The sequence below is a fragment of the Diprion similis genome, chromosome 5 (assembly GCF_021155765.1).
Source record: "Diprion similis isolate iyDipSimi1 chromosome 5, iyDipSimi1.1, whole genome shotgun sequence".
In the NCBI taxonomy this organism is placed as follows: Eukaryota; Metazoa; Arthropoda; class Insecta; order Hymenoptera; family Diprionidae; genus Diprion; species Diprion similis.
Genome location: NC_060109.1, coordinates 3582035 through 3607951, shown reverse-complemented (window position 1 = coordinate 3607951; position 25917 = coordinate 3582035). Strand labels below are relative to the sequence as shown.

The window sequence follows — 25917 nt, the reverse complement described above, 5'->3', positions numbered from 1 at the left end:
TTATGAGATTCATTTTATAACTTTTTTCGCGGGCTGCCAAATTATTATGAACATGGTAAGTTCTCAGTTATTTCTCCTGGTGGCCGAGTGCAAAATCCGGTGTCCCACAACATGGATTGATTAAAAAAATGATCAACATCTCTCGCAACTCTACGTGCAATAAACGTACGGACATTGATAACTTGAGGGGAAAGGCCACTGTGACGGCCGAAAGCATAACTGATTTTCAAGAATTTTTTTCACAGAAATAACTAATTAATAAAGGGATCGGATTTTTCGTATTTGATTAAGTGTCTATTAAATTTGTTTTATGTAAATTTTTATTAATAAATATTTCAAATTAACAAAGGTATGGGCCTTGACTTAATTAACTATCCCTGTCAACAAAATTCTCATAAATCGATTATACTTTTAACCGTTACAGTGGTCTTCTCCCTTAAGTAACTTATATGCTCCGTTCTTAATGTTTTTAAATTGAATGCTAACTATTTCAAATTTCGTTTTTCGATAAACTTACCTTGATCGATATCCAACCTATTGACAGACTCAGCGCCCACCCAGCTACCCACTTAATTTAAATTGTTGTAGGAGAAGTCCCTGTAGAGTGAATGAGCTTAGATCACGGTCTTACATACAGGTCTGGACACTCGTCACAAAATCAAGTGGTGGGGGTGGACACTTATGGAAGCACTGGAGTAGTTTGTAATCCCGTCACTACTCGTCTCTGCGATCTATCCGCCTACTCAAACCTAACCTCAAAATCCCCGTGTCGTACAATGGTCGTACATTGTGCCATTGTAACATCATTGTAATCGCGCCGGAGTTTAGATCGCAGCGATCACAGTGGACAATACATGAACTACACGTCTAGCATCAATAAGCGACCTACCCCCTCCACTGGAGTTCCCAGACCTGTTTGTAAGACCGTGGCTTAGATTAACCATGGTCTTACAAACAGGTCTGGGAACTCCCATGGTGGGGGTGTCTCGCTTGGTAAAACATTTTCGTAGTTATGAGCCTGGCCTGTAGGACCGTTGTAATCTAGAAGTTTGAGCCGTTTAATTTGCGGGGTAGTCCAAATATAACTGCTCACATGTTTCAAGATGGCGGCTGTCGGAACGCATTGAGATAAACTTTCGAAAAACCTTAGATTGATTAGAACTTTGGTATACCTACGTATTTTGACGTGCTGACCACGAATATGATAGTGAAAGCATCCGCAAATTCGATTTTCAAGGTCAAAAACACACAGAAGCTGATTTTTGAACAGAGAACAGCTATTCTTCAAATCACAAACGCGACTAGACGCAATTAATGCAGACCGGGTAAACAGGCTGTTGATGAACCAATAATAGACCCAAACAAAAGTTTGAAGTAGAGTTTTTTAATGCTCTCTTGGACACCGTGCTTATATAGGAAATATTTAAACAGATGCAAGATTTTTCTGTGACGTGAATTTCTTGTTTAACATTAAACAAAATCAAAATAAAGTATAACTGATGCAAAATTGTATATAATCTTATCTAATAATCTTCAAGAGTTGTACCCCAAAACCTTGGTAACTTTGCATATTCTTTTCACAATACTAATGACCTTTGCAAGTGCGATTTTTCGAACGACGACGACTGCGCACTATTGCAGTCCACAGGCGGCTTGCTAGCACAAACACACACACACACACACACACAAGTCCGCGCGCCCACATAGTCATTAGGCACGACCGTATGTCACTACGGGGTACAGCCGTACAGCTAAATAACACACCATCGCATAGAAAAGGGACACGAATACGCTTTAGTATAAGCAATAGTCGTCTGGTCACCACCGTCAGCAGGAGGCATCCCGTGACCTACTGCCAAAATCGGTTGATTGTCCTCCCATCATTGGAAACTATTAAAACAACCCAACCAGAGTCGACATATCTCTGCCGCTGAACAGAATAAATAATTCCGCAAAAGGAAAATAATGCATACCTCGGACATAACTGTGGTTGACGCTAAAGCGGGACGTTATAAACCATTCAAATTCGAAGTTCAACAAGACTAAGTGGTTGAGAAACTATCATCGTATCTAATTGTATCTATCTATTCGACTCCGACTGCGAGGTGAAGCTCAGGTCCAGAAAAATCATCAATACTGACCTACACAACCAGACGGCTCTCAATCTCGTCGATTTTTGCATGTAAAGATAAGTCGATTCGAGTAGTCTTCTTCAACGTTATGCCAAATCTTTTTCTCGCCGTTTCGTAAAATTTTTAGATATCCAATCAGAATATAAGAATACGTCGTAAGCTTCTCTAGCCACCAGGTAACTTGAACTTATTGTTTTCTGAGAATTCTGAATATAAAAATCAAGAGAAGCAGAAACGGAGCCGAGCTGTAGATAATATCCTTGGGTATTCAGAAAGAAACTCTCCGGTTTTTGGCTCGGTCCACAAATCATAATTTTGCAAATTTGAAGGGAATCATAGTTTCAACATAATAATGGTAAGGTTGCTCGTGTAACCACATGCATGAGATTTTTTGTGATTAAGCTTGAGGCCCAACGGATCCTGCATTCAGAGGGTAGCCCTACTGGCCCAGCAAGATATCTACATATTTTATAAATAATTGTTCACAAAGTAAGATCTAGCTCGTGCGTGTAATTTCACAGATGAACCGATACAAATCGTAAAATCATATTTTTAATATAAGTTACGTTTAATCTAAAAAGGGAGATACAATAAAAGGCATTTATTTAAACAAACCATGTTCCCCCGGGCTCACACTGGCTTGCCCGGGGGTAGAAATACAATTTACGCCCCTGGCGGTGGCTAAATTCGTAGTATTTACAATATAATATTTCAACATATTAAAACAAAACAGAATTTGGCTAACCTTAAATAAAATACGAAAATAGATAAAAACAAGCAAGATACAAAGGATAAAATGCAGTATAACAAGTCGCTGGCTGAAAATCGGTATAGTTGCTACGTGTTCTGTTCTGTGAGGAGTGTGCACGGCCTCACGGTCGGTATTATTGACTAGTTAAATAGATAAATAAATGAATAAATAAATAAACTTCTATAAACTAATGAACAACGCAGTTTTCGGTAAAACAATGGAAAATATCAGGAAGTATAGAGATGTCAGGCTAATCACGAAGTGGCGACGATAAGCGTATCGTATTTCGAAACGCAACCGACACTCTGCCGTGGGGCTTCAAGACCTGCAGTTAAACTGAGCATTCGTGTGAATTGTATCTCTAAGATGTGAAAATAAGGATACATACTTGAAAAATAATTTTGTTTCTTCAATATTACATATCAGATTCATTTATCCGTCTCCACGAGATAGATGTCCGGATGTTCAACCTTGAGGAGCTCCTGTTCGTAGAAACCACCAGCGATGGGTTGACCTTGGTAGTCTTTGAGCTTGCACGTCACAGAATTGATATTTTCTACTTAGCTTAATATGAATATTTCAGTTGTCCGATTGGGAGTGTAACCTTTCTCAAAGACGTTTTTGAATCTGCTGATTCGAACTTTGTCACCAGTTTTGAACTTTGCCGGTTTGGTAGGTTTCGCTCGAAGCCCTCCGTACGACTGACGTTCGCAACGGTGACATTCGATGGTTTCATTCTCATGGTTCGGTGTTTCATGTTGTTGTACCCCGAAACGAAATCAGATAAGATTTCGAGCCACTTGTAACTTTCTTGCAGAGTGAACCTGTAGCGACCAGGTAAGCTACGAAGCGAGCTCTCACATTTGCGCGCCAGATTTTTTATGGTTCGGAAAACCCTTCGGATTTTTCCCTCGACCCGGCCATAAAACATCTGGTCGCCAAATGCAAATTGCAAACGCATGGCTAGGCGAACCTAACGGTCAACCTAGTCTGGTTTTTTTTCCGCAATTGAACCTTCGTCGTGCCAAGGGGAGTTTTAGTTTAAGTTAGCCAAAAAGAACTCATAATTGTAAAAAGAACTCTCCACCCACTGCAACGAGCGTGGAAGCGACAAACTTAGAGAGTAGTCTTCCGACAACGCTCGAGAGCGAACGACGCCCTAACCTGTATTAATGAACAATCACCAACAACCAGTAGCCTATTCAACGATCCAACCAATCCTCCTCACAAGTGACCACCAAAGATACCCACAAACCGTTTCCACATCTGACTTTTGAGCGTACGATTAAAGCGTTGACAGATCGAAGCCTTCAAATTACTGTAAGTGGAGTGAAGTTTGATTCCATAGCGCGACATGAGAGATTCAAATTTTGAGTTGTGGAATTCGGTTCCTCTATCCACGTGTGATTTTTTCGGTACACGTCCTTGAGCTGGCACAGATTCCATCGTCTTTGTGACGTCATCCCCAGACTTGCTCTTTATCGGTACAGCCCACGCATACTTTGAAAAAATATCAATGACTGTGAGCATATACTTGTAGCCTTTGTTTTGTTCTGCGTATGACATCATATCAACAAGATCCGCCCGCCACGTTTCGTCGATGCCACGCACGTCTACACGTCAACGCGGGTAATTCCGGCGTGCAGGCTTATGCAGTTCCGTCACCAGCGCTAGCTTTTTCTTGTCCATATTCCAAAGCTGTTAGTCTAGTATCCAATTTAGAAATGATTTCAGCGTTTCGAATTGACAGGTCTGTGCCTGTTTTGAAATTTGCGTAGAAGGTATCCAAAGCTTTCCCCGTGGTGATCTCCAAAGCTTTGATCATTTGATGGAGGTTGTCGATTTGTTTTTGCAGCAAGTTGAATTCTTGTTGCAAGATTTTCAAAGTTACAGCATTGTTTTGCTCAACAGGTTCTGCGACATTACACAGTATTTTATTCTGTAAAATGTAATGTCCATCCTCAGTGATTTGAAATCTGATACCGAGAGGGCCGTGATTACCCGCAGCTAGGTTTTTATGCAGGTGCCGTCTGAACACGTCAACGCTCATCTCGGAAACGAATGCAAAAGTGATGAGAGCTGCTTAATAAATGATTCCTGCTTCGCGCAGTTCTTCGATCATGGAAATTATTTCTTTGTTGTGACTCAGAATTCCTGGGATGCTAGGAGTAGACGAAGACGCTCCACTCACTCGTTTGGATCATCCCAGAAAACCTATTCTGTTTCAACACCTTGTCAAGTAATCATAGCTTGCGGAAGTAGACCTTTACCCTTTCACTGAGGCGATGGTGAATAATCCAGCAATTCGGCAATGACATTTTTTAATTTGTAACTGTTATCGCTTCGAACCGCTCCATGAGATGAGTAATACTTTTTATGTGCTTTCGTTTTGAGGATTATGTTTCTATAATTACCCCGATCTCCCATACATAAGACCTGTCCGGCTTCTTTTGGAACAAAAGTTCCAGCAAACCCTTCGTTTTTGTGGAAAGCGTATCACAAATACGGATGTGGTCAGTCTCAAAACTCATCAACGAATCATCAATCATTAGTCCGGTTGAGAGGTTGCGTACACCGTATACGTTGTCCAAATCACTTTTCCTCATCTCATTTCTCATAATTTCAAAATACTCATTCTCGGTTTCATCAACAGGTGTTTCTACGATTGTTTCATCTCCTACCGAAGCAAAATAATCATCCATTTCCGAGACTGTTTTATTTTTCGTTTCATTATCCATCTGCTTTATTTCTTGTGTGACGAGGCAATCGGCAGCCGGGCTGAAAACCTGTTTACCCACTAACCGACATCCGAAATCGACCCGCTGCCGCCACCTCGTCACTAGACCCCGAACCCTTCGGGCCGCGCGCAACCACGCGAGTCGCGCGCACCCCGAGAGCCGCGCGCAGCCCCTGTGGGCCCTAAGTACCCGCCAGGCACACACGCCGCTCGTCTCAAGGGTACTGCGAGCCAGCCCTTATGGAGGGCCGTTTATATATATACATACATATATAGATACAGAAATGCGAGAGCGTACGTATATATATATATATATATATATATATATATATATATATATATATATATATATATATATATACATTATGTTATTTAATATTTATAATATATATATATATGTTATTTATAATTATTTATTACGAGAAACCAAGTTGATTGCAGCGTACGCTCTCGCATTTCTGTATCTCTTAGTGATCCAAACGACGCTTTAAATAAATTGCACTTATTGCTATGATGAAGTGTCCAATTATTTCAATTACCCTACACCCTCCTAAAGTGACCCTGGTCGACTCTGAGCATCCGGCTGGGAGGGGTGCAACCGCCACCGAAGGGTAATCCGACCGACCAGGACCGGTAACACCGTTACACTTGTTTAATTTCTTCCACTTCTTGTTTCACAGGTTTCGTCTCTTTTGTCACATTCACCAGTTCTCGCAACGGAGTCACTGCTGGTTTGAAAACGTCGCTCAATTTCCGAGCCGTGGATTCCTTGCCCGACTTGAGCAATCTGTGTTTTCGACAGATCGCAGCACTCGCTTGAGCGATCTGATGTAGGGCTTCTTTTTGCTTAGGAATTTTGGAGCTCTGCATGTTGACGCAACTGAGTCTGCAACGCTACTGTGTCTCACGCTTGGAAACGCAAGATTTTTATTATTTTTCCAGGCTAATGAAAGAATCGAATCCCTTCCTATAACTTCCTTGGTTGGGCTCGCTGTCTTTGTCGATCGGAAGAAACCCGTACTTATCGCCGTTCCAGCACGCGGAGCACAAATCTTTAAACTGTATGTGAGACATATCGGTGTTCATATGGTCGTTGAATACGTGTCTCAGGTTCATATTGTCTTGTTTGAATAACACGGGTAAGTTTACGTTGTCGCGCACGAGATGTTTGCGAATACGCGCGTACGTCTGACAGAGATAGAAACAGTCAACATCGTGATACCTGCCCATGCAGAAGTAGGCTCTAATAATGTCCTGTTTCTCGCACGCTACATCATCAAAAACGATTATTGACTTGGGTCGTGTTTCATCCGGTGTAATCACTTGCTCACGCTCGGTATAAGGAAGATACTCCATATTCTCAATGTTGTCCAACAATTGGTTCAACAATTGGTACTTCGGTTGGTTAAGGGATTTTGAGTAGATATAGATATTTTCAAATCTAAGTCCATCGGGATGGGTTATAAGTGTGAGCCACGCATTAATTTTACCACAATTCGACGGTCCGCAGAATATTGCACTGTTCGGAAGTAATTCCTCATGCGTTTTTATCTTTTCACATTTTGCTCTGAAAGTTTGTCAAAATTCATCACGGGAAGCTCAATAGGTTGTGCCTCAAATCGCATTCCGGACATGACTGACCAGATTTGCTATAAATGCCCCGGTCTTAATTAAACCTTTCCCGTCAATCAGAGCCTGAACATGATCGTGTACAGAGGTAAATGAAGCAGTAAACGGCAACATTGCGGCAAAGTGTCGAATTGCACGTACCTGGTTACCAGTACTATGGGCCTGGTACAAAGTTGACAAAGAGACTCGCTCGCAGTGATCCGGGAATCAATTCTCTTGACGCAGCTTGCAAGAATCACGACATTGCTTACTCGCAGAATCAAGAAACTCTTAAAGTTAGAAATGCGGCTGATTTAGTGTTGGCTGAAAAAGCTTGGAAACGGATTTTCGCGCCAGACGCCAATTTGAGTGAAAAAGCAGCGGCGTGGGCAGTAGCTAATACAATGAAAGTGAAATAAAAACTTGGAATAGGAATTCAAAAACCGCGACCCTGAGAAAAATTATGAACGCTGTAAAACGGTCCATGATTCCGAGCAACGATGCAAAAATAGCTATCGAGTCTGTGCTTAAGGGAGCTGAAAGCGCTGGTAGAAAAGCGGGTTGTAAATATAAAGTGCAAACACCGCGCCTTCCACCTATACCTTTAAAAGTTGGTGGATTTCTACCATTTCTAATTCCCATTTTCGCTGGACATAGTGCCACAGGCGCGTTAGCTGGTGGCGCGGTAGGTACAGCAAAAGCTGTGAACGATGCGAGCGCTGCTGAACGAGAACTGGAGAAGAGCAAACCGCATAACAAAACTATGGAAGCTATCGCATCGGGTAAAGAGCTTCATTTGAACCGGTATAAATCGGGTCATCGAGCGTTGACTGATTGGAATTTGTTGAAATATGCAAAAATCTTTCAGATTCTGTATTTTCGCGGTGTTTTTACGCGGAACGAAATGCCCAATAGCAGTCCACGAAAAAACGAGTCAGCCATTGTCCACCTTGATGACAAAGAGGGTCCGGGAACACACTGGGTTGGGTACAAGAAACGTGACAATAACATCGATTACCCTGAGAGTTTCGGCAATCTTCAACCACCCTCGGACCTAATAAAATACCTCGGTGTTGGTAGCGTTAAATACAATCATGAAAGGTACCAGGATTATGATACGTTTGAATGCGGACACTTGTATCAGAAATTTTCGAGCGGTGAGCTATATAAGTATGGTGCGTAATTCAATACAGCCAGTCTATCACTCGCAGCTATGGATGATTCACTAACGTTACCAGTTTCGGGAACCTCTTCGATTCTCAAAGCGCAATATTTTCCACCTATTCAACTTGCTCGTGATTGCTCAACATTTGGGATTCACACCGCGTGTATTGGAGGCTTATAGAACTCACGAATCAGACGTGCCTGTAACTATACCCAAGGTCTACGCATTGCGAGTCAAGTGCAGCATTACCACGGGTGCCTGCGTCAACGGACGTAAAGTACACACTATTCACGAGTTTTTCCCAACCGTTCCACCAGGATATGAGATCGTAGAAGTGCAGTCGCACGTCATTTACCTTCCGATCACCGTCAGGACCGTAGATCACGTTCAGCTTCGGTAAGTAGATCAAGACGGAGGCTTAGTTAATTTTCGTGGTGAAGTTATAAATGGGAGACTACACATCAAATTGCAATAAACAATGGGTATCGTTTATAACAGACAGCCAAAGAGTAGGTATATCAGTATCGACATACAGTGTCGACATGTCCCGATCAAGTCAGTCATCGATCGATTTTCGAACCGTTAACACCTCGGAACGTGAAGTTCCTGATAGCAGTCGGTTTGAAATTGACACCTTTTGGAAGAGGAAATTCCGGCAAATAAGAATCCGATTTCGCTGTTTTATCGTCTGCTACGTACCATGGAAGAAGTAATCTTAAACATTCAAATACCGGTCGTCTTTGACGAATCCATTGCGCATTACGAAATTCACGCTCTCAAACCTTACGCCTCGTCAATTTTCAACAACAGCGATGAAATTCGAATCAGCGTTCAGCATCAGGATTTATGCATATTACCCGGAAAAAGTTCGGTACATATCCATCGACGGCTCTTAAAAGCTGATGGCACAGTGGCTGTGATCTGTCATTTATTTAAAGAAATTCGCTACGAAATGAATGCGGTTGAGATCGACAGAAGCAAGAATGTTGACTTGACAAGTCTTATGAAGGGTCACGCTTCTCTGAGCCCTGGTCAGAGTTGGCTGATGGAGAACGCAGAATGGCTTGACGTGAAAGTGAAGAAAAATTTAACCGATGCCGAGGGTAGTTCTGACGAATTGATACCGCTCAGCATGACACTGGGTTTCGCTGAAGACTACCGCAAGATCGTTATCAATGCCAAACACGACTTAATTTTAACGAGATCAAAAACTGATGTGAACGCAATTGTGCAGAGTCAAGAGGAGGAATTCAAAATCACGATCAACATAGTGGAATGGCTCGTAACGTGTTTGAAACTCTCAGATCAGAAAAAAGTTAACCTGCTGAATTTTACTGAGAAGGACCCGCCTATTTCGATGAGCTTTCGCAGTTGGGAATTGTATGAATATCCTTTACTTCCCACTACATTGAAACACGTTTGGACTGTGAAAACTTTCACTTAGCTCAAAAACCTTGATATGTAATTTTGGCTTTCCAAACAAGTCGAAGGAACAAGATCAGCAAAAACACAAGTCATTTCGATTACTGCAATATGACAGACATCAAACTGTTTTTAAACTCGCAATCTTATCCGTACGGTAACCTGAGCCTAAACATGAGTCGTAATCTGTACGCACTCGTGTACGAGATGTACGCAAACTCTGAGCTACCTACTCCGACAAGAACCCCGAGCCGTTGCTGCAAAGAGTGAATTCCTCCAGAAAGCTTCCCTATGCGTTATTGACTGTTCAAAACAAAACCAATCCTTGAAGTACGGACCCGTTGACAATCGCCTTGAAGTTGAAGCTAAAGCCAACTTTCCAGTCCAAGCATCGGCGTATTGCTTGATTGTTCACGATTGTATTGTTGAATACAACCCACTCAGTGGTGGGGTCAAAAAGTTGGTATAAAAGCTGACCAATTCCCACCATCTCCCAGAGTTCAAAGATGGAGCTTATCGTTGACATACAAGGCTTTCGTAGACCTTGAGATAACACCTTCACGTTGAAAGAATTGGCTGTAATTTCAAAACACTCAGAAGCATCTGCATCGACTTTTCTCTTCAAACCACCTTACAAATGGGACTGTCTACACGTCAAATATAAAAGCTAAGCTTGCAACGCAATTGTCACGATTTACCTTGGAGCGATGAAAATATACCATTCGAGAAAGTGGAATGGACAATTGAATACGAGCTGTGCAAAGCTCGCAGGGTGTACGTGAAAGGAGAAAAAAAACCGAGTTTGGCTGCTTGAAATTGTATCCAAAGTTCAAATGATCGATTTGCTGGACTTGGGCTGTCCATCACTTCAAACAATTCAAAAAACTTCAGCTGTGCGTGTACGATGTGACGAGCATACAATACCCAACGCAAACTGTGCAGTTCAAAACGTCGTGTGACTTCAAAATTGGTTACTGAATCAGCATGTTGTACGGCTGGCGATGGTAAACGATTTGTGCTACTGCGCAGAAGCATCTACAAAAACGATCTCGCATGCCTGGCGAAAATATCATCCTGGTTACGATACTGTTAAATCAAATTATTCTAAAAACATTATAAAGTAATTTCAGCTGTAACCTAAAAAATTTTTGAATAAAGTTTTTTTTGTTTTTTAAATATTCACGAATTTATTTCACACCTTTACCTTAGCTATAAATAGAAGCATTTTAAGAATAGCTCTTGCTTAGGTTTTTAAAACTCAATTCGAATTGCTATTACAAGGTACAAAAATTGGTTGAATTAAAGGTGGGCAGGATGAAATACTGAGTGACAAATACATATAATTCCAATCGTTTTATTCAATATTAAACTTAGTCCTATTACAAGGTATAAGATGTGTGGATGTGACACCTACATTAGACGTAAACGAATTCGAGTTGATTATATGGCCCACCCAGGTACCGCAACCGCAGGTGACGCAACCGAGTGTCATTACTTGCTGCCGACGTCTTCTGGAACAGATCTTCATCTTCCTGGAGGGCTTTCGTTAGTCTATTTGGTAGAAAAACCGTAAACGAATCTTCCAAATCCAGGACTTTTTTATCACCGAATTTCGTCTTAACTTGACGAATTTCACTGATTCGGTACTCAAAGTAAGCTTAAAGGTCCGTAAGCTTTTTTAACGGGAGAAATGTCTGTAGCCGTGCGACCTCGTTTAATTTTGAGAAATTCATGATTATCACTGTCAATTAGTATTTGCTCAAATTCTCTTGTTAGTTGGTTCAGTTCAGATCTGATTTTCAGCAGATGTTTCACTTCCTCAATATTCTTGATGAACAGTTCACGTCGCTTTTCGAATTCACGTCGTGGTTGCGGAGCACTATTCATCGGCAGGAAAAACAACTTCAGACTAACGATGAAGTTTTCAGTTCTGACTTTTATAACATCCCCACCACATGCATTTGAAACTTGATCACGAGAAAGAATGTCATGAGGTTCAGACTTCTGATACGAACGTCACGTGGTTGACATCACTTCAAATTTTGGATTTATGATAAGAATGTCACGCGGTTGATAACGCCCGTACTTTGGACTCGAACAAAACGTCACGTGGTTTGATATCGTAGGAAAGGAATGTCACATAGTCCACCCCGGCCATTCTCGGAACTATTAATTTTCGAATGTCACGTGATTGATATCATACTGGTCTTTCGACCTCACAAACAGTTTTCGAGAAAAGAATGTCACGTGGTTGATGTCAGGTTAACGAAAACAATTCTTGGAACTATTCATTATAGAATGTGGGGTGTCAAATATCACACCGCAAGCCGCTTAAGGTTAACGGGAATATTCCTGAGATGGGGACGCTGGGAACAGAAGGGCTTGCATCTCCGCTACACCTCGATTGTCAGTAGGGGAGATGACAGCGCGGCTGATGGTAAAACCGTGTGATTTTGACCTTTGGTTGATAAAACGATCGGTAAAGCAACAAGATTTTGACCTTCCTCTGATAAACTGTCGGTAACGTTGAATCTTCGGTCCATAAATAAGTAGCGCGATTTCGATCTTCAGTCGGTACAGCGGATTGTGACATCATCGCGGAGAAGGGTTCGAGTGAAGATGTAGGTAAGTGTCGGTAACAGGAATCTATACGCAGAACTGGCATTGTGTTACTACTTCTGTTATTCGCGCCAAATCGTCTGCGTAGGCAGACGTTAGTAGATTTTGTAGATAGCCGTACAGCGCGTAACCCCCGGTATGGCCCGATGCCGTACGCAGCACTGGCTTCAGCGCCAGGTTTAATGCCACAGGACTCATCGGGAACCCTTAGCGCACTCTGGAGCGGATGGTGACGGGGCCCGTCTACCCTTCGGAGGTTCGCATACGGGTGGAGCAGCCGTTGTACATCTCCTGAGCAATTTTCTGCAAAGGAGAAGGGATACCTGCTTCCTCGAAGGCACGCCACCACTTGCGGGCCGAGCCGAACGCATTCGATAGGTCCAGCCACGCGACAATCACTTACTATACTATACTCCTATACTACTGTAATATCCGACTAACGTAGATATAAAAGTCGTTCAGCATAGATGTTTTTGGTACCGATTAGATGTGTACCATTTCCAGTTATTTCTAAAGTGGCTCAACTTTTTGTCAAAAAAGTTCTATGAATTATGAAAAAGCAGTCTTTGAAAATTGTGACAATTTTTTATTGAACCGTCGCATAGGATACGGGTGACTATGTGGATCCAGAAATTGGTTCTGATAATTTGTATCATTTATAAGGTACAGAACTTGGAAGCTTGAAATGTGGACGCGACAGCTACGCGATTCTATCGTGGTCATATAAGTTCTGAAAAATGCCACCTGTTGAAACAGGCGGAGAGCAGCTTTCAGTAGAGATTTAATGCGCTTTGAGTATAATTTTTAGTCGGACTAGAACAACCTGGAACATGTTGAAAAGTTAACTTGGAAAATGTAGGCAATCAAAACCCCGGTTTTTTGGAATTTCAAGAGCCTATTTTTTTACTCACTAGATCGTGCTTTTTGAACATTTCAGTATGGCTGGAACAATCTAGAACAATAAAAAAAAGTGGGGTACTAGTGAAAAATACTGTTTTGCTTTTGGTCGACCCGCCGTTGGACTTTCAACGTGACCGTGTTGGAACATTGTTAAGGACAACTAGAACAAACGGAAACAACAAAAAAAAGTTTGTTTTTTCAAAAGTCGGGGGCTTGGTTAAAAATTGATGAAAGTTAGTTTCTCTACTACACTTCGATGTGTTTGATCGAAAGCTCTTGCGATTAGCTAAGGGATCCTCGAAACGTTTGTTCCAAGATCTATTAATAATAAACACGTAAGCTGGATTAGTCGTTGTTGATACTTTTTCCTTATAACACGAAATTGAGTATCCTTCTCCCGTCACAATCACAGTCTGAAGCGATTGCTCTGAACGTTGATCGGCTGAAGGGATGTGATGACACACCCTGTATAAAACGGGCCAATAAAAACAATTTTTTTCTGACTGTATATTTGAATAAATAAATTTTGATTTTATGCATCGAATAGTAACCAAAATCTTTATTTATTACTAATAAAGTTTGCTTTTAACCTTTGTACCTTGATAAATAGGTTTCCAAGTTTTCGGCTGATAGTAGTATCAGCAGCTAGCAGCACGTTAAAATAGAAAGCGAAATTTATGCAATAAACTTATTTTCTTTCATTCGTTCCGTCGAAGAAATCAAAATTCGACATCTAGAACCCAAACTCAAAATTTGTGTTGACCGGTGTAATAGAACTCACTTCGAAAAGCGCAAATAAAGTATCGATGGCTACCAACTTTCACGTATATTGAAATACTTAATGACGGACAGTAAAAGTGTAGAACCAAATAGGGGGTAAGAAAGTGCTAATTCAATGCGTAGCGTCACACCCGAACATCTTCTTTATGCAGCCAATTCAAGTTGTCTGGTTATTCTAATGATTTTTCATGGTTCTCTAGCATTATTAACAATCCTCAAAATATTTCGGCAACACTTGACGTATCCTAGAGATCTATAGAACAGTTCGGATTTACGAACTGTTGTTAAAAGTTATATGTGTGCAAATAGTTGAGAAAAATGAGTTAGATTAGGTTATTGAGATCTTGATTGTTACGGGGGTTTCCCATTTTTTCCACTAAGATGAGATTGTTTTGAAACCGTACTATTAATTAATCCCAAAAATGTTTATTGAAATTTCAGGTGTTAAAAAAATCGTCAATTATTATTTGTAAAACTTCCGCTTCCGACCCTTTTCATCTATGACCCCGAGCGAAGTTTCGTAGCCGCTGATGTGGAAGATTTCTTAACTTCTGGTAGTCTGAATAAAAAAATATCAAACGGAATTTTAGTTTCTACAAATGCAGCTATCGTTGGATAAACCAGAATAAAGAGTTTTTGTTACGAAATAGTCACCTGTCAAACTCAATTGATCGATTTAGCACTAAAAAAAAAAAAAAAATGACCGAGTTTTTTTTATATGACGAATAACTTCTTTCGTTCATCGAGCGATAAGAGAATATATACTCAGCATGCTGTCAAAATTCGAAGTTGATCAGTACTATGGTTTGTCAAATAAGGTCATAATCAAAATACATGTTTCGAAAAGAACATATTTAAGCTTTCGAGTGGAGTTCACAGGATAAGAAGTATTTGGAGTGTTCATCCCCTAATCGGAGCCAATTTTGCGAAATACTGATTGAAATTTGACACACATATTCTTAGCGTCTTAAAGACTGAATACAAAAAAAAATGTGACTCCTCCCTTGAAAGAATATTTAGATAAGATTATATGTGTAGATTAAGAGATCGAGATTTGAGATGATATTTGTTTAGATTTTACGTATTATTAGTTGAAATGTATTTACAAAACTGATTCGAAAATAGAGCAAAGTTTTAGTTTTTGGCAACGCTGGAAGGGTAAGGGAATTTTGAGTAGAAGTAAAGAATTAATAATTGTTGGCAATTGGATGCGGTATGAGGGTGGGCGAATTATTTAAAATATCTGGATTAGTCAAGTGGAACGAGAAGTGGAAGCGTTAAATAGAAAGGATTTTCTGAAGATAGATGGAAATGTGACGAAACAATAGACTCATGATTTTCAACGTTGTCAAAAAAAACTATGAATTCAAATATAAAGTTTTTAGTCTTAGCTTGCACATTTGGCCACCAAATCTGGTCACAAGTTTGAGCGAAGAAAAAACCCTGAGCAAAGGCTTTTGAAAGAATAGGAAAAAGGGTTACAAATAAAAGTAACAGGCATACAGCTCGGTTTAAGGACTAAGCATGATGTTCGTCAAACATCAAGGAAAAATATTTAGTCGAAACGAAACAATGAAGAATAATTAACAGCTTTCAGTTGGATATCCCACAACATATAAAATAAAAATTGTAAAATATTGGTGATCCTGATATTAAAAATTATGAGACACAATTATTACGATTAAAATCAAGTGGGATGTACCACGCAGCATAATGATGAGTATACGGAGTATATGGATACCCATGAGTATGAGAAAGGCAGGCAGTCTACTTGTCTTCCTGGCGGCTATAATATGTCCGTGCGACAGTTACATCGAGTTTCCATTTCCAACCCCTACTCTCACCTCGACGGTCTTTTTTTACGGCGCTGCCACGACGGACGCAGCATTATGAAGCAGTGCCATGAGTCAGGATTTTACGTGATCTGAATAATAATTTGCTAGGGTCCTACCCACTTGTGTCGTTGTATTGTTCGTATTCATGACTATTATTTTAGCAAGAAAGATAAAAGAATAATTTTCTGGGTCTAGCTTTGCCTATGAGGCAGTGTTTCACATAAGCCTGACCATCTTTCACTGACACCAAGCTTTGGTGCATGTCGATAATTGAATGCTCTGTTATCGTGTTAAGAGCCTTCAGAAGTTTAATAGCCTAATTATGGATTGTACGCAATGGATTTCTGCACCAGCATTCGACGTATTATGTAGAATAGTGTCCTCGTAAACGGAGACACGGGTTGAAATCGGAAAATCAACATTTGTGAATTATGAGCTGTCAAGCAGTACCCAAAAATGCATTATTGACACATGTTCAATGCATAAATGACGTATTCGCGGTACTCGGCGTCGAAATGTTTATGTTGCGCCAATTTTATGGCGTGTCACGAAGTGAATAACTACTTATTTTCTTTCATATTACAATTCGCACGCGCGTCCGAAGCTCATTTTATGAATCTTCACAGGTAAAAAATAAAATTATCAATATCATTAACACGGCTTATTTTTAAACAGCACAAAATACAAACATCTCACTTATGACATTGACTCAAGATATAATCACATTTTCAGCTAAACTCGTGGGAAAATCAACTCCGAATACTCATAAAGTTATGCCGGGTGAACGACTTTTGTATGAATCCTGTTACTTACGAAAGATTGTCAGGATTCGTTAAATACTCAAAGTCGTCTCTGATTAACAGGAACTATTGTATGATTGAACCGTAACCCATTTCTTGGGCCTAATTCTGCAATTTGTATCACCGTAACAACATAGATGATAAACATCGTTTTGACCAATTTTAGAGCAGCTCTGACCAGAAAACCTTATTAATGACCCATAATGGTATTTCAAAATCAGGGCCCAGGTGTTACGTTTCTTTATTTTGTTTAGGATTACAAGAGTTATTCGCCTTTTACAGATTCTCTGTGATTCGTTATAATGTCGTTCACCATCTTTGTTTATTGTTATAAATTAGAAAATAACTTCTCTGTTACACCTTGGGATTGAATGACAATGTCACAACTCGAATCATTGTATTCATTGAATACTGATAACTACCCAAAAATGAAGCCTGAGGGTTGGCCACGCGATTATTTGTAATTGACAATTATAAATTTCCGTTCTTTTTGAGTGCTCTCAGTTAAATTTTCATATGAAAATATTAGTGGCATTAAATTAGCATATCGGGCACTCCAGCTGAACTCGACCCACTTTCGGCCTTATGTGTCCGGATTCAGTTTTCATTTTTTTTCTAAATTCTATTAGCCCACAAAAAGTCTTTTAATTTTTGCTAAGTTTTTCAAAGGAAGCTGTTTTGAATTATGATTTTTTTTATGCTAGCGGAGTATTGGCAACTGTTACATGATGGTGCTGAAAATCCAGAAAAAACTTAATTCGTTCGTGAAACTTGGGGTGTCTCTTTCAAGGAATGATGCATACATGAAATGATAATGATAGACTTCGATTTAATCCTAAAGATGTTTTTCTAAAAAGCCCCGCCAAGTACCACTTCCTAATTTAACTTTTTTTCTGAATTTTCTATACCACTGTAAAGCAGTTTCCAGTCCTTCGTTTGGAATTAACGCAGCAACAGCAGGTCTTGATAGCACACTTATAGTTTGGCGTCAAAAGCACAGGAAATATGCACTGCTTGTATCTTGGTCGGAAAGTTTTATTAAATCTTGCCTACCACACATGGGTACAATTGAAACCGCCGTATTTTACTTGTATTTTAAAAGTATGTTAATATATAAGTTATTTTATTTCTTCTTTATACTTAATTATTATTTGTAGTTGTGTTACGTCCGGCGTTCCGCCAGACGTCTCCCCATCTTCCTCGACAACCTCTCGCCTCTACCTGCTAACTCTTCGGAATCCCTCATCGCAACGCTTTACTCTCTATCCTATCCTCGTATTTCCATCCAGTCTCACGCCACTCGTTATCATCCTTACCTTGCTAATTCTATTCCCCACTATCCTGGATTCTTGCCCCTTTCGCATGCTCGTATTCCTCATTTAAACTCTCTCTGATCCCAACGTTCTAACAATCAACCTCAGCTTCCAACCTTAGTTCCAGCGTAAAAATCACCTCGCCTATTCCTAATGCACCATATCATTATCCTTCCTTCCATCATTCCCGGATCGAGGACAGTGACGAAACCGGACCCAAAGGCACTCGAAAGAACGTCTCAGATGGGTATACGGACGCATTGTCAACCGCTCATCAATACCGTCCCACTATACCCTAATAGTTGGATAAGTTTAGGGTCAGTCTGACCCCACTGTGGCAGCAGTGTGATTCCAGAGAGATGCGGAAGCTAAGGGTTAAGTTTCAATCATGCTTTCATTGTCAATCAACAGACATGTACTTGGCAGTAGTATGTGATTTGAGTCTTTTCTGATAGAGATGCTGTATTATTCTGAAATGTTTTTTTTTTTTTTTTTGTATAAGGTGATTATATGCATACATTTTTAATCATAGAATGTATTTTTGTGAATAATGACTGGATTTTTAATGTACACGGCAAAAGGTTTCAGCACTAGAGGTACTTTTTTGGAGGATACGAGCTTATTCTAGAGGCCACGAGCGGCTAACGGCTGGTAAGTTTGATTAAGCATGAGACTTGCTGTAACATGAACTTGAAAGCAGCGCCCCAACTGTGGTTTACGAGCTTGTCTTTTTTTTGGACAATGTGAGATTGTTACAATTTTTTCGTGGGGGATTATGATTTACGTATGGTAGTAGCCTTTGTACAGCTGGGTGGGGCCGCGAGGATATCTGCGAGGGTGGACGTGCACCAACACCTCTTTTTGACGTTATAGACACAGTGTGGAATTTCTTTCAGTATTCTTTCTATCTGTCCGCATGTCTGTCTGTCTGTCTGTCTCACAGTAGAATAGGCGTGTGGTTACTGCGGATGTCTGTACCGCAGGGTAAGAAGAGGAGAGCGTGACAGTAAAACTGTCAAGATATAATACATGTATAAACATATAATGGTAACAATGGCACACGTTTACACAAGCTGATGAAGATCGACCCCCCACCTTCGAATATTCTAGAAGACGGTTTCTGTCTTGAGAGTCTTGGTATGAACGAATGTGTATCCAGAACGCCTCTTTTTATGCTACTTCTCTTTCAACATTAGCCTGCAGATAGAATGCGTGGTCAAAAATTGGGAATAATAAACCCTTGCAAAAGATATGAAATGCAATAGAGTAAATAAAGTAAACCTACAAATTGAAATGCAAAGAACTTGAGAAAGAAAAACCATAAACGATTCACAAATCCTCTATTTCTATAAAAGGGAATAGATAAGATGATCTGTCAGCACTTGCCGTTTGGCCCTCATAGATCAATCGTCTTGTGTTCGTAACAACCTAGCTCAGCAATAAAGAGCTTCTTCTCAAACTCTACCTACTTCCATCTTTCCAGAACTCTCGGAAGACAGAAAAAGGAATTATTTTTAATGTCAGAAAAAACAGAACTAAATCAAACTTGAAACACAGTGAAAAACAATTTCAAAATCACGTGTAGTGCAAACCAAGTAAAATAAAATAATATTTGGAATCAGAAACTTGAAACTCAAGTATTGCTACTGCAACTACAATTAAGCAAGTTTAAGAGTGAATATGACTTTGTTAAAACCTAACGTTAAGAATGGATCGAAAAAACTTGTTATATGTTAATGAATGTATATTCAAATTTCAGTGTTTGTGAAAAGACATTGTGTAACTATTTTAATTACGCATAGTGATAGTTGGCATGACCTAAAATTACAGAATTCACAGATAGTGACGAGCTGAGCCAGAAACCTGAAGAAACCGAACATCAGAGCGCACGCGTAAGCTTCACAACGCTAGTGAATCGAATTTAAATCTGAATTTTTCCAAAACATAAGAAGAGTATGTTCCCAAAAACTTTTTTGGCTTCTCTGGAGCAAGAGAAGGGATGGATCAGTAATTACCATTATAAGTCTGCAGCCGTCTTAAGATGTTCAATAGAAAGACCTGGATTCGCATGAGGGACAAGGACAACTTCCGAAAACCATATCCGGTAGTCGGATCGAGTTCAAACCTCAGCTCGCCGATTCGGCCCCCGCAAGACGTAACCTGTTTTACAATTTTTGCGGCCTGCCACTAAGGTCCTCTTTGACAGGCTGTGGATTTAAACTCAGGCCTTTCTGTTCCGCAGTCTCGTTAGCTACGCGCTACGCTACTACGGTCGGTCTACCAAGTAATCATGAAGTAATTAAGTTTTCTCTCATACGTACTTCAGCTTTTGTGATTGCTGAGAAGTTGGGACTCAAATAGTATTTTATTCCTTCTATACTTCCAGGTAGAGTAATTCCCCTCACCAGCAGTATTAGTAGGACAGCGTACGGAAAAAGGGCGGTAAACCACACCACCTGTAAAAAGAAAAATGAGTCTTAGTTTCTTAATCCATCTCAAACACTTCATCGTATGATCAAGAAGCGCGACAAAAAGTCACAGCCAAGTACGAGCATGCCACCGAAAGCAGCCAGAATCAATTACGCTGTCGAAATAGTGGCTATAGCTTACGTGTATAATCAATGAATCATATCTTGAAAACTGCTAGAGATTTTTTTATAAAACTTGCGTGATCAAAAGTCCCAGGCAAAATAAACCTCTCCTGCGAATTTCGAAGAAGTCAGATGTGACCGGCAAAACCGTGATTCCGGAATTATTAAATTTTGAAGAAGATGAAAAATTGAGCTTATTCTCCTTTTCCTCATCCGCAGTTCTGTACTTTGTAGACAAGATATCTATGGAACTATGCCACGCGTGAACACGAACGTTACAAAGTAGGTTTCTCGCATCAAAATCTAGAAGTCTATCGAATTTATGCAAAATATAACCTCGCAGAACGACGTAATTGATCACATTGCAATACACAGTTTATCTCTAGAAACCAGTTCAACCATTGTAGATATAAACTTAAAACTTTAGAGGTGAAAACACACCATCTAAATATCACTGCCTATTTCTATGTTGAAAAGTAGATTGACATCTTTTGTTACCTGCTGCCCACTTCGTAGGAGATTCTGTTCTTGGCATTTTGCTATAGCTTGTGTACCTTGTCTACAGTTTTGCTGGAGTATACCTGTTTTGAGTGCCCTCGCATGACTGTGCTTTCTTGGCGTTGAAAGAGTATTTTATCATGTTTTTTTTTGTGTTTTTTTACAGAGACTATTTATTCATGTTTCATCTGAAAGGTTATACTTTCAGGCCTCATTTTTAAGTTCATTTTTAAGTTGCATTATGTCAATCTCTGTCCGATCTTCGTCCTTTGCGTGTCGTGTCAAAACATTTTCATTCGAAATTACAGAAGGATCGTTTCATCAAGACAGCAAACTATTCTATGATCCATGTAGGAAAAAATAATGTAGCGAATCCACTATTTTGGACGAGTGAAAATTTTGATCGCCTTTCTGAAAATTTGGTTCAAATTGTGTATTACCAGCAGAATTGCGCGCGATGAAGCTTAATCTAATCAAATCGATAGAGACTATTTAACTGCGTCTGAGCTGTAGCCCACAAATATTGTGATTAATTCAATGAGTCATTAGTTAAAATTAAAAAAAAAAGAATGCCATTTTCTCAAACAAAAAAAAAAAATTGAAAAAAATCTCAACAAAGATATCACGAAAAAGTAAAAGCAGCTTGTGTAATTAAAGATGATGAATATTCAACCGGATAGTGTTAAGCCATTAAAGAACATGATCGATCCATATTGAATTAGATAGTGTTAAACCCTTCTCAGATACTAACTTTGATAAATTAATCACATGACAACATACACCTGTAAGAAATTCGTATGTTGACTATCAAATTAGAGAGAAAAATGTACCAAACGTCGTGCTAAACACTGCAAAAAAGAAAAAGTGTCGAACAAACTATCATATAGAGACTGCTGTACTCACGGAGAAGTCCATCTAGAACTCCTTATATTTTGCGTCTTTTAATGCTTACTTAGTTAATTTGTGACGACAACGAATTTGCGTGTATTGTTTTGAAATACAGGAGCCGATATATTATCAAATAAATACATCATGATATCCGACTACTTTTATGGTGTGCAGAATGATTTGAATTACACATTATTTCAGCCATTGAAAGTAAATCCTAATTTATGCTTCATCATAAAATCAGGGCATCATTGCGTCGTTTCAATTCTCCAAGACGTAATGAAGTGGAAGCTATTTTTTCTACTTCATCGAATGGATGAATTCCTGAACGTCACTATTGGAACTACTAAAATGTTACAAAACATAAGTCCAATAGATCCAAACGTAAAGCTGTGGATTCATCCATTGTTTCATCCATATGGAACGAGAGGTTGGCATCCTCATTTACTTTGTGAATAGAAAGATAAGATTTGTGATAGAAAGATAAGTGCTAAGCCACTGCTTAACGCGTAAGCAGAGGTGCATACACAAAGTACAGATTAGCTGTTCGTGAAAATGAATTATACATATTATTATTAGGGTGCTGATTATTTCCAACAAGTCAACTTCCATTACATCCTTTAAATAACAAACGATCAACTCAAAAGTCAACATTCAAACAATTCACTTCGTTCAACTACACATTTAAATTCTTCACTATTCCAATAAATCATTTATACATTCAATTATAAACCTTTTTTACAGCAATTCCTACTCCGTCCTCCATTCTCCGACTCAAGAGTAGCAACGATATCGGACACAAGTGTACCGTCCTTCTATCCCATAACATCTTGATAATCAGAAAAAATATTGGTCCAAATGTGATAGTGTCAACAAAATTTGGAACCAAGTCATTTTTTTTAACAGCTCATATTCTTGTATGTAGTCATTGTAAAGCTAGAGTTGAATTTGGAAGTATATGATAAATTTTTTATCAACTTCAAACAATATATTTTTTGAAAGGTATAAAAGTATGCCATTTTTGATAAAGCGAAAAATGATTTACTGAGAAAATGATCATTTCTGTGGATATAATGAATATTTTATAATCTACAAAACTGTTCTAACCAGTAATTTTTATAAATCTAATACGTACTTGAAATAAAAAGAATCGAAACATTGATTTTTGCACATCGGCAAGGATAAAGTAGAATAAAGGAGACGAAAAGTCTTACTGCGACCAATGAAAGTTTATTGAGCTCATTGAACAAAGAAACAGAAAGAATCTTACAAACTATTAGAAATCATTTTGTGTACTCGCAACAAATTTACGTAACGTGTTCTCTACACATTGCTTTATCGCTTCACAAACATTTATACTGTAATCTAGATTTTTCTACGCGATTGCCGATCCGGAGAACTCGATAATCGCCATCCTAGATGTACAACAATTCGGCACCCGCTACGATCCCTGATCAGATGTTCAAACGCAATTAATTTCAGTTCGGCGCCAGGTGCATCGCTGCCCCGATTTTTACTCTATCTTTGTCGGTCTTATCGCTATGACTCGACTGGTTCAGTATTGTGGAGAGGGAATGGGTGATTTGAGGAGAGAGAGAGAGAAAGAGAGAGAGAGAGAGAGACACACACGAGACACGACTCGCTAATTTCACGAAATGAAACAGAAATGGTATATTCTGAAAATATCAGCGATACACTGCAGGAAAATAATGGAACAAAAAGATTTCCAAACGCTATGGCAATTAAAAAATTAAACAAACAAAGTTCATTTTGCTTTTCGCGAATTGACAAAATCGAAAGCCGTAATTAAAATAGCAAAACAAAGGCACTTAATCTAACGTAATTTAGTGAGTACAATGGCTCGAAAAACACATCAAAATTTAACACAACTAATCCAAATCAAAAACATATGCGTAAACCTGTAAAACAGTGCAACCATCAACAGTACCGGTTCCAGGACACAGCTAATCCATAATCAGACCATCAAACCGTTCTACACAGCGTAATCGTTGCCATTGAACCAAAACTCAGTTGATCCGCAATCAAATCAAAAACTGTAAAATTTGCAATTCATAAATCGTAAGTAATCTAATCTTAAACCTAATCTGTACTTTTGAACAATTTTTATTCCGAAACTCGTCCTACTCAACACAACTATACTAAAACTAACTTATTCGTACTTCCTAACTCTACTAATCAGCACTAAATCGTGATCGTACTTCCATAAACTAAGCCGAATCATCAACACCTAATCCGTCGAATTCATGATAATCATAATCAAAATTCATGTTCCAGAAAGCATAAATAAAATTATAAATCGTATCGAGCCAAACGTTATCCGAACCGTAACTTTAATCATGATTCCTTAAAATAGAACGCAGTCATTATTATAAATATTATCGTCCATTCCGTAATCATAATCGCAATCCCGAATCCCATAAACATTATCATTACCACCAATTTCGACTAACAAAACGTAATCATAATGGGTATCTGCATCAGCAATTAACGCAATCTAACATCAATTAAGCATATTCGCAACTACATCCAAAATTGGTAATCCAACGCAATGTCCGAACTAACATTAACTCTATTCCGAATTCTCACACCTGATTATCCCCGACACTGTTTCAAAAATTACACAGCAATTCTGTAATCGCGAATCGACCTAGTATGATAGGATTTTGAATCTTACGCAATTTACAACAAACTAATTCCATATAAAATCGTGATTCTAACTGTAGTTTTCTGCAAATAACAAACTGACCCAAATCGGAAACGCGTAACTCAGGCTACGGTCATCAAGCACAGAGAACAGTAAACAAATTTCGTAATCGTCGTTAGAAAACAGCTATCCGTTGGCAACTTTGGCAACACGAAGGCACCCTACGGTACAATCTTGAAATTCCTGTTCGTCTACATCTCAGCGATTTCGAAAATCACCAAAGAAAGTCAATCTGAAAAATTAACGTATCTTCCGCAATCGACCGCCAGATCAAAAGTGATTTGAAATCTGTCGACCTGCCTCAACTCTTGTCTCTTTGCGCCACCTGTACAATGACGTCACGTCTTACAAGAATGTGTAACAATCGATGCTAAATCAATTTTGCTTATTGCGCAATATGACGCGCACGTAGCGGAATATTTCATCGGAAATTATCGATAGATCGTAAATTTGTCACAAGCTCAGGTCCTTGGCGACACGGTGATGAAGGTGGTGAGGTACTCCCTCGCTGCTAGTTGAGCCGTCGAATTTCGCGGCGAGCAGCGTGAGAGAGGAAAGGTGGGGAGAGGCTGTGTCTCGCTGGCCACCAGCGGGATTCTCTTCTGCTTTGGACTCCCTCCCTGCGGGAAATTGCGTTGGATCTTCTTCCGCATCCTCCGCATCCTCGAAATCCTGCCTCCTCCTCCTCCTTCGAAATCGTCACCGACTCATCCGCGTGATGCCATCGAAACTCGGAAAACAAAAAGTAACAAAAAGCCTGAAATAAATCTTATTCCACATCGCGTAATTTGTCCCCTTGCAGAATTTCGGATGCATGACTCCCGTTCTGGCACTCTTTACGTAACATATCGTGATTAACTTCGTGAAACTATTGATTTTGTGTTTCGTCCAAGGTTCAGGGAGCTGCTGGTAACATGCATTCAAAATGCCACGTTACAATACATATAGCTGCAAAAATCCGACAAATGTTGGTGTAAGTCAAGGGTCCATATTAGGGCTTCCGTTCTTCATTATCTACATAAAAGATCTGTTTGGGTTAATTGATGATGTCACTGTTTACGCAGATGACGAAGTGATTTATGTATCAGAAAAGACGTGGGTAAAAGTGGAAATTAAAATGAACCAGAACCTAGCTATAATAAATTTTTGGTTG

At 39.5% G+C, this 25917-nt stretch overlaps 1 protein-coding gene across 2 annotated transcripts in view; it reads right to left on the bottom strand.

The window, feature by feature from the left end:
• Positions 1-25917, bottom strand: part of LOC124406193 (sodium-dependent dopamine transporter) — a 132506-nt gene that overhangs the window by 18448 nt on the left and 88141 nt on the right. For both annotated transcript variants that reach the window (XM_046881546.1, XM_046881545.1), the window contains one exon: positions 20384-20518. In XM_046881546.1, coding sequence (XP_046737502.1) covers positions 20384-20518 — 135 coding nt within the window. The remainder of the gene's footprint in view (positions 1-20383; positions 20519-25917) is intronic.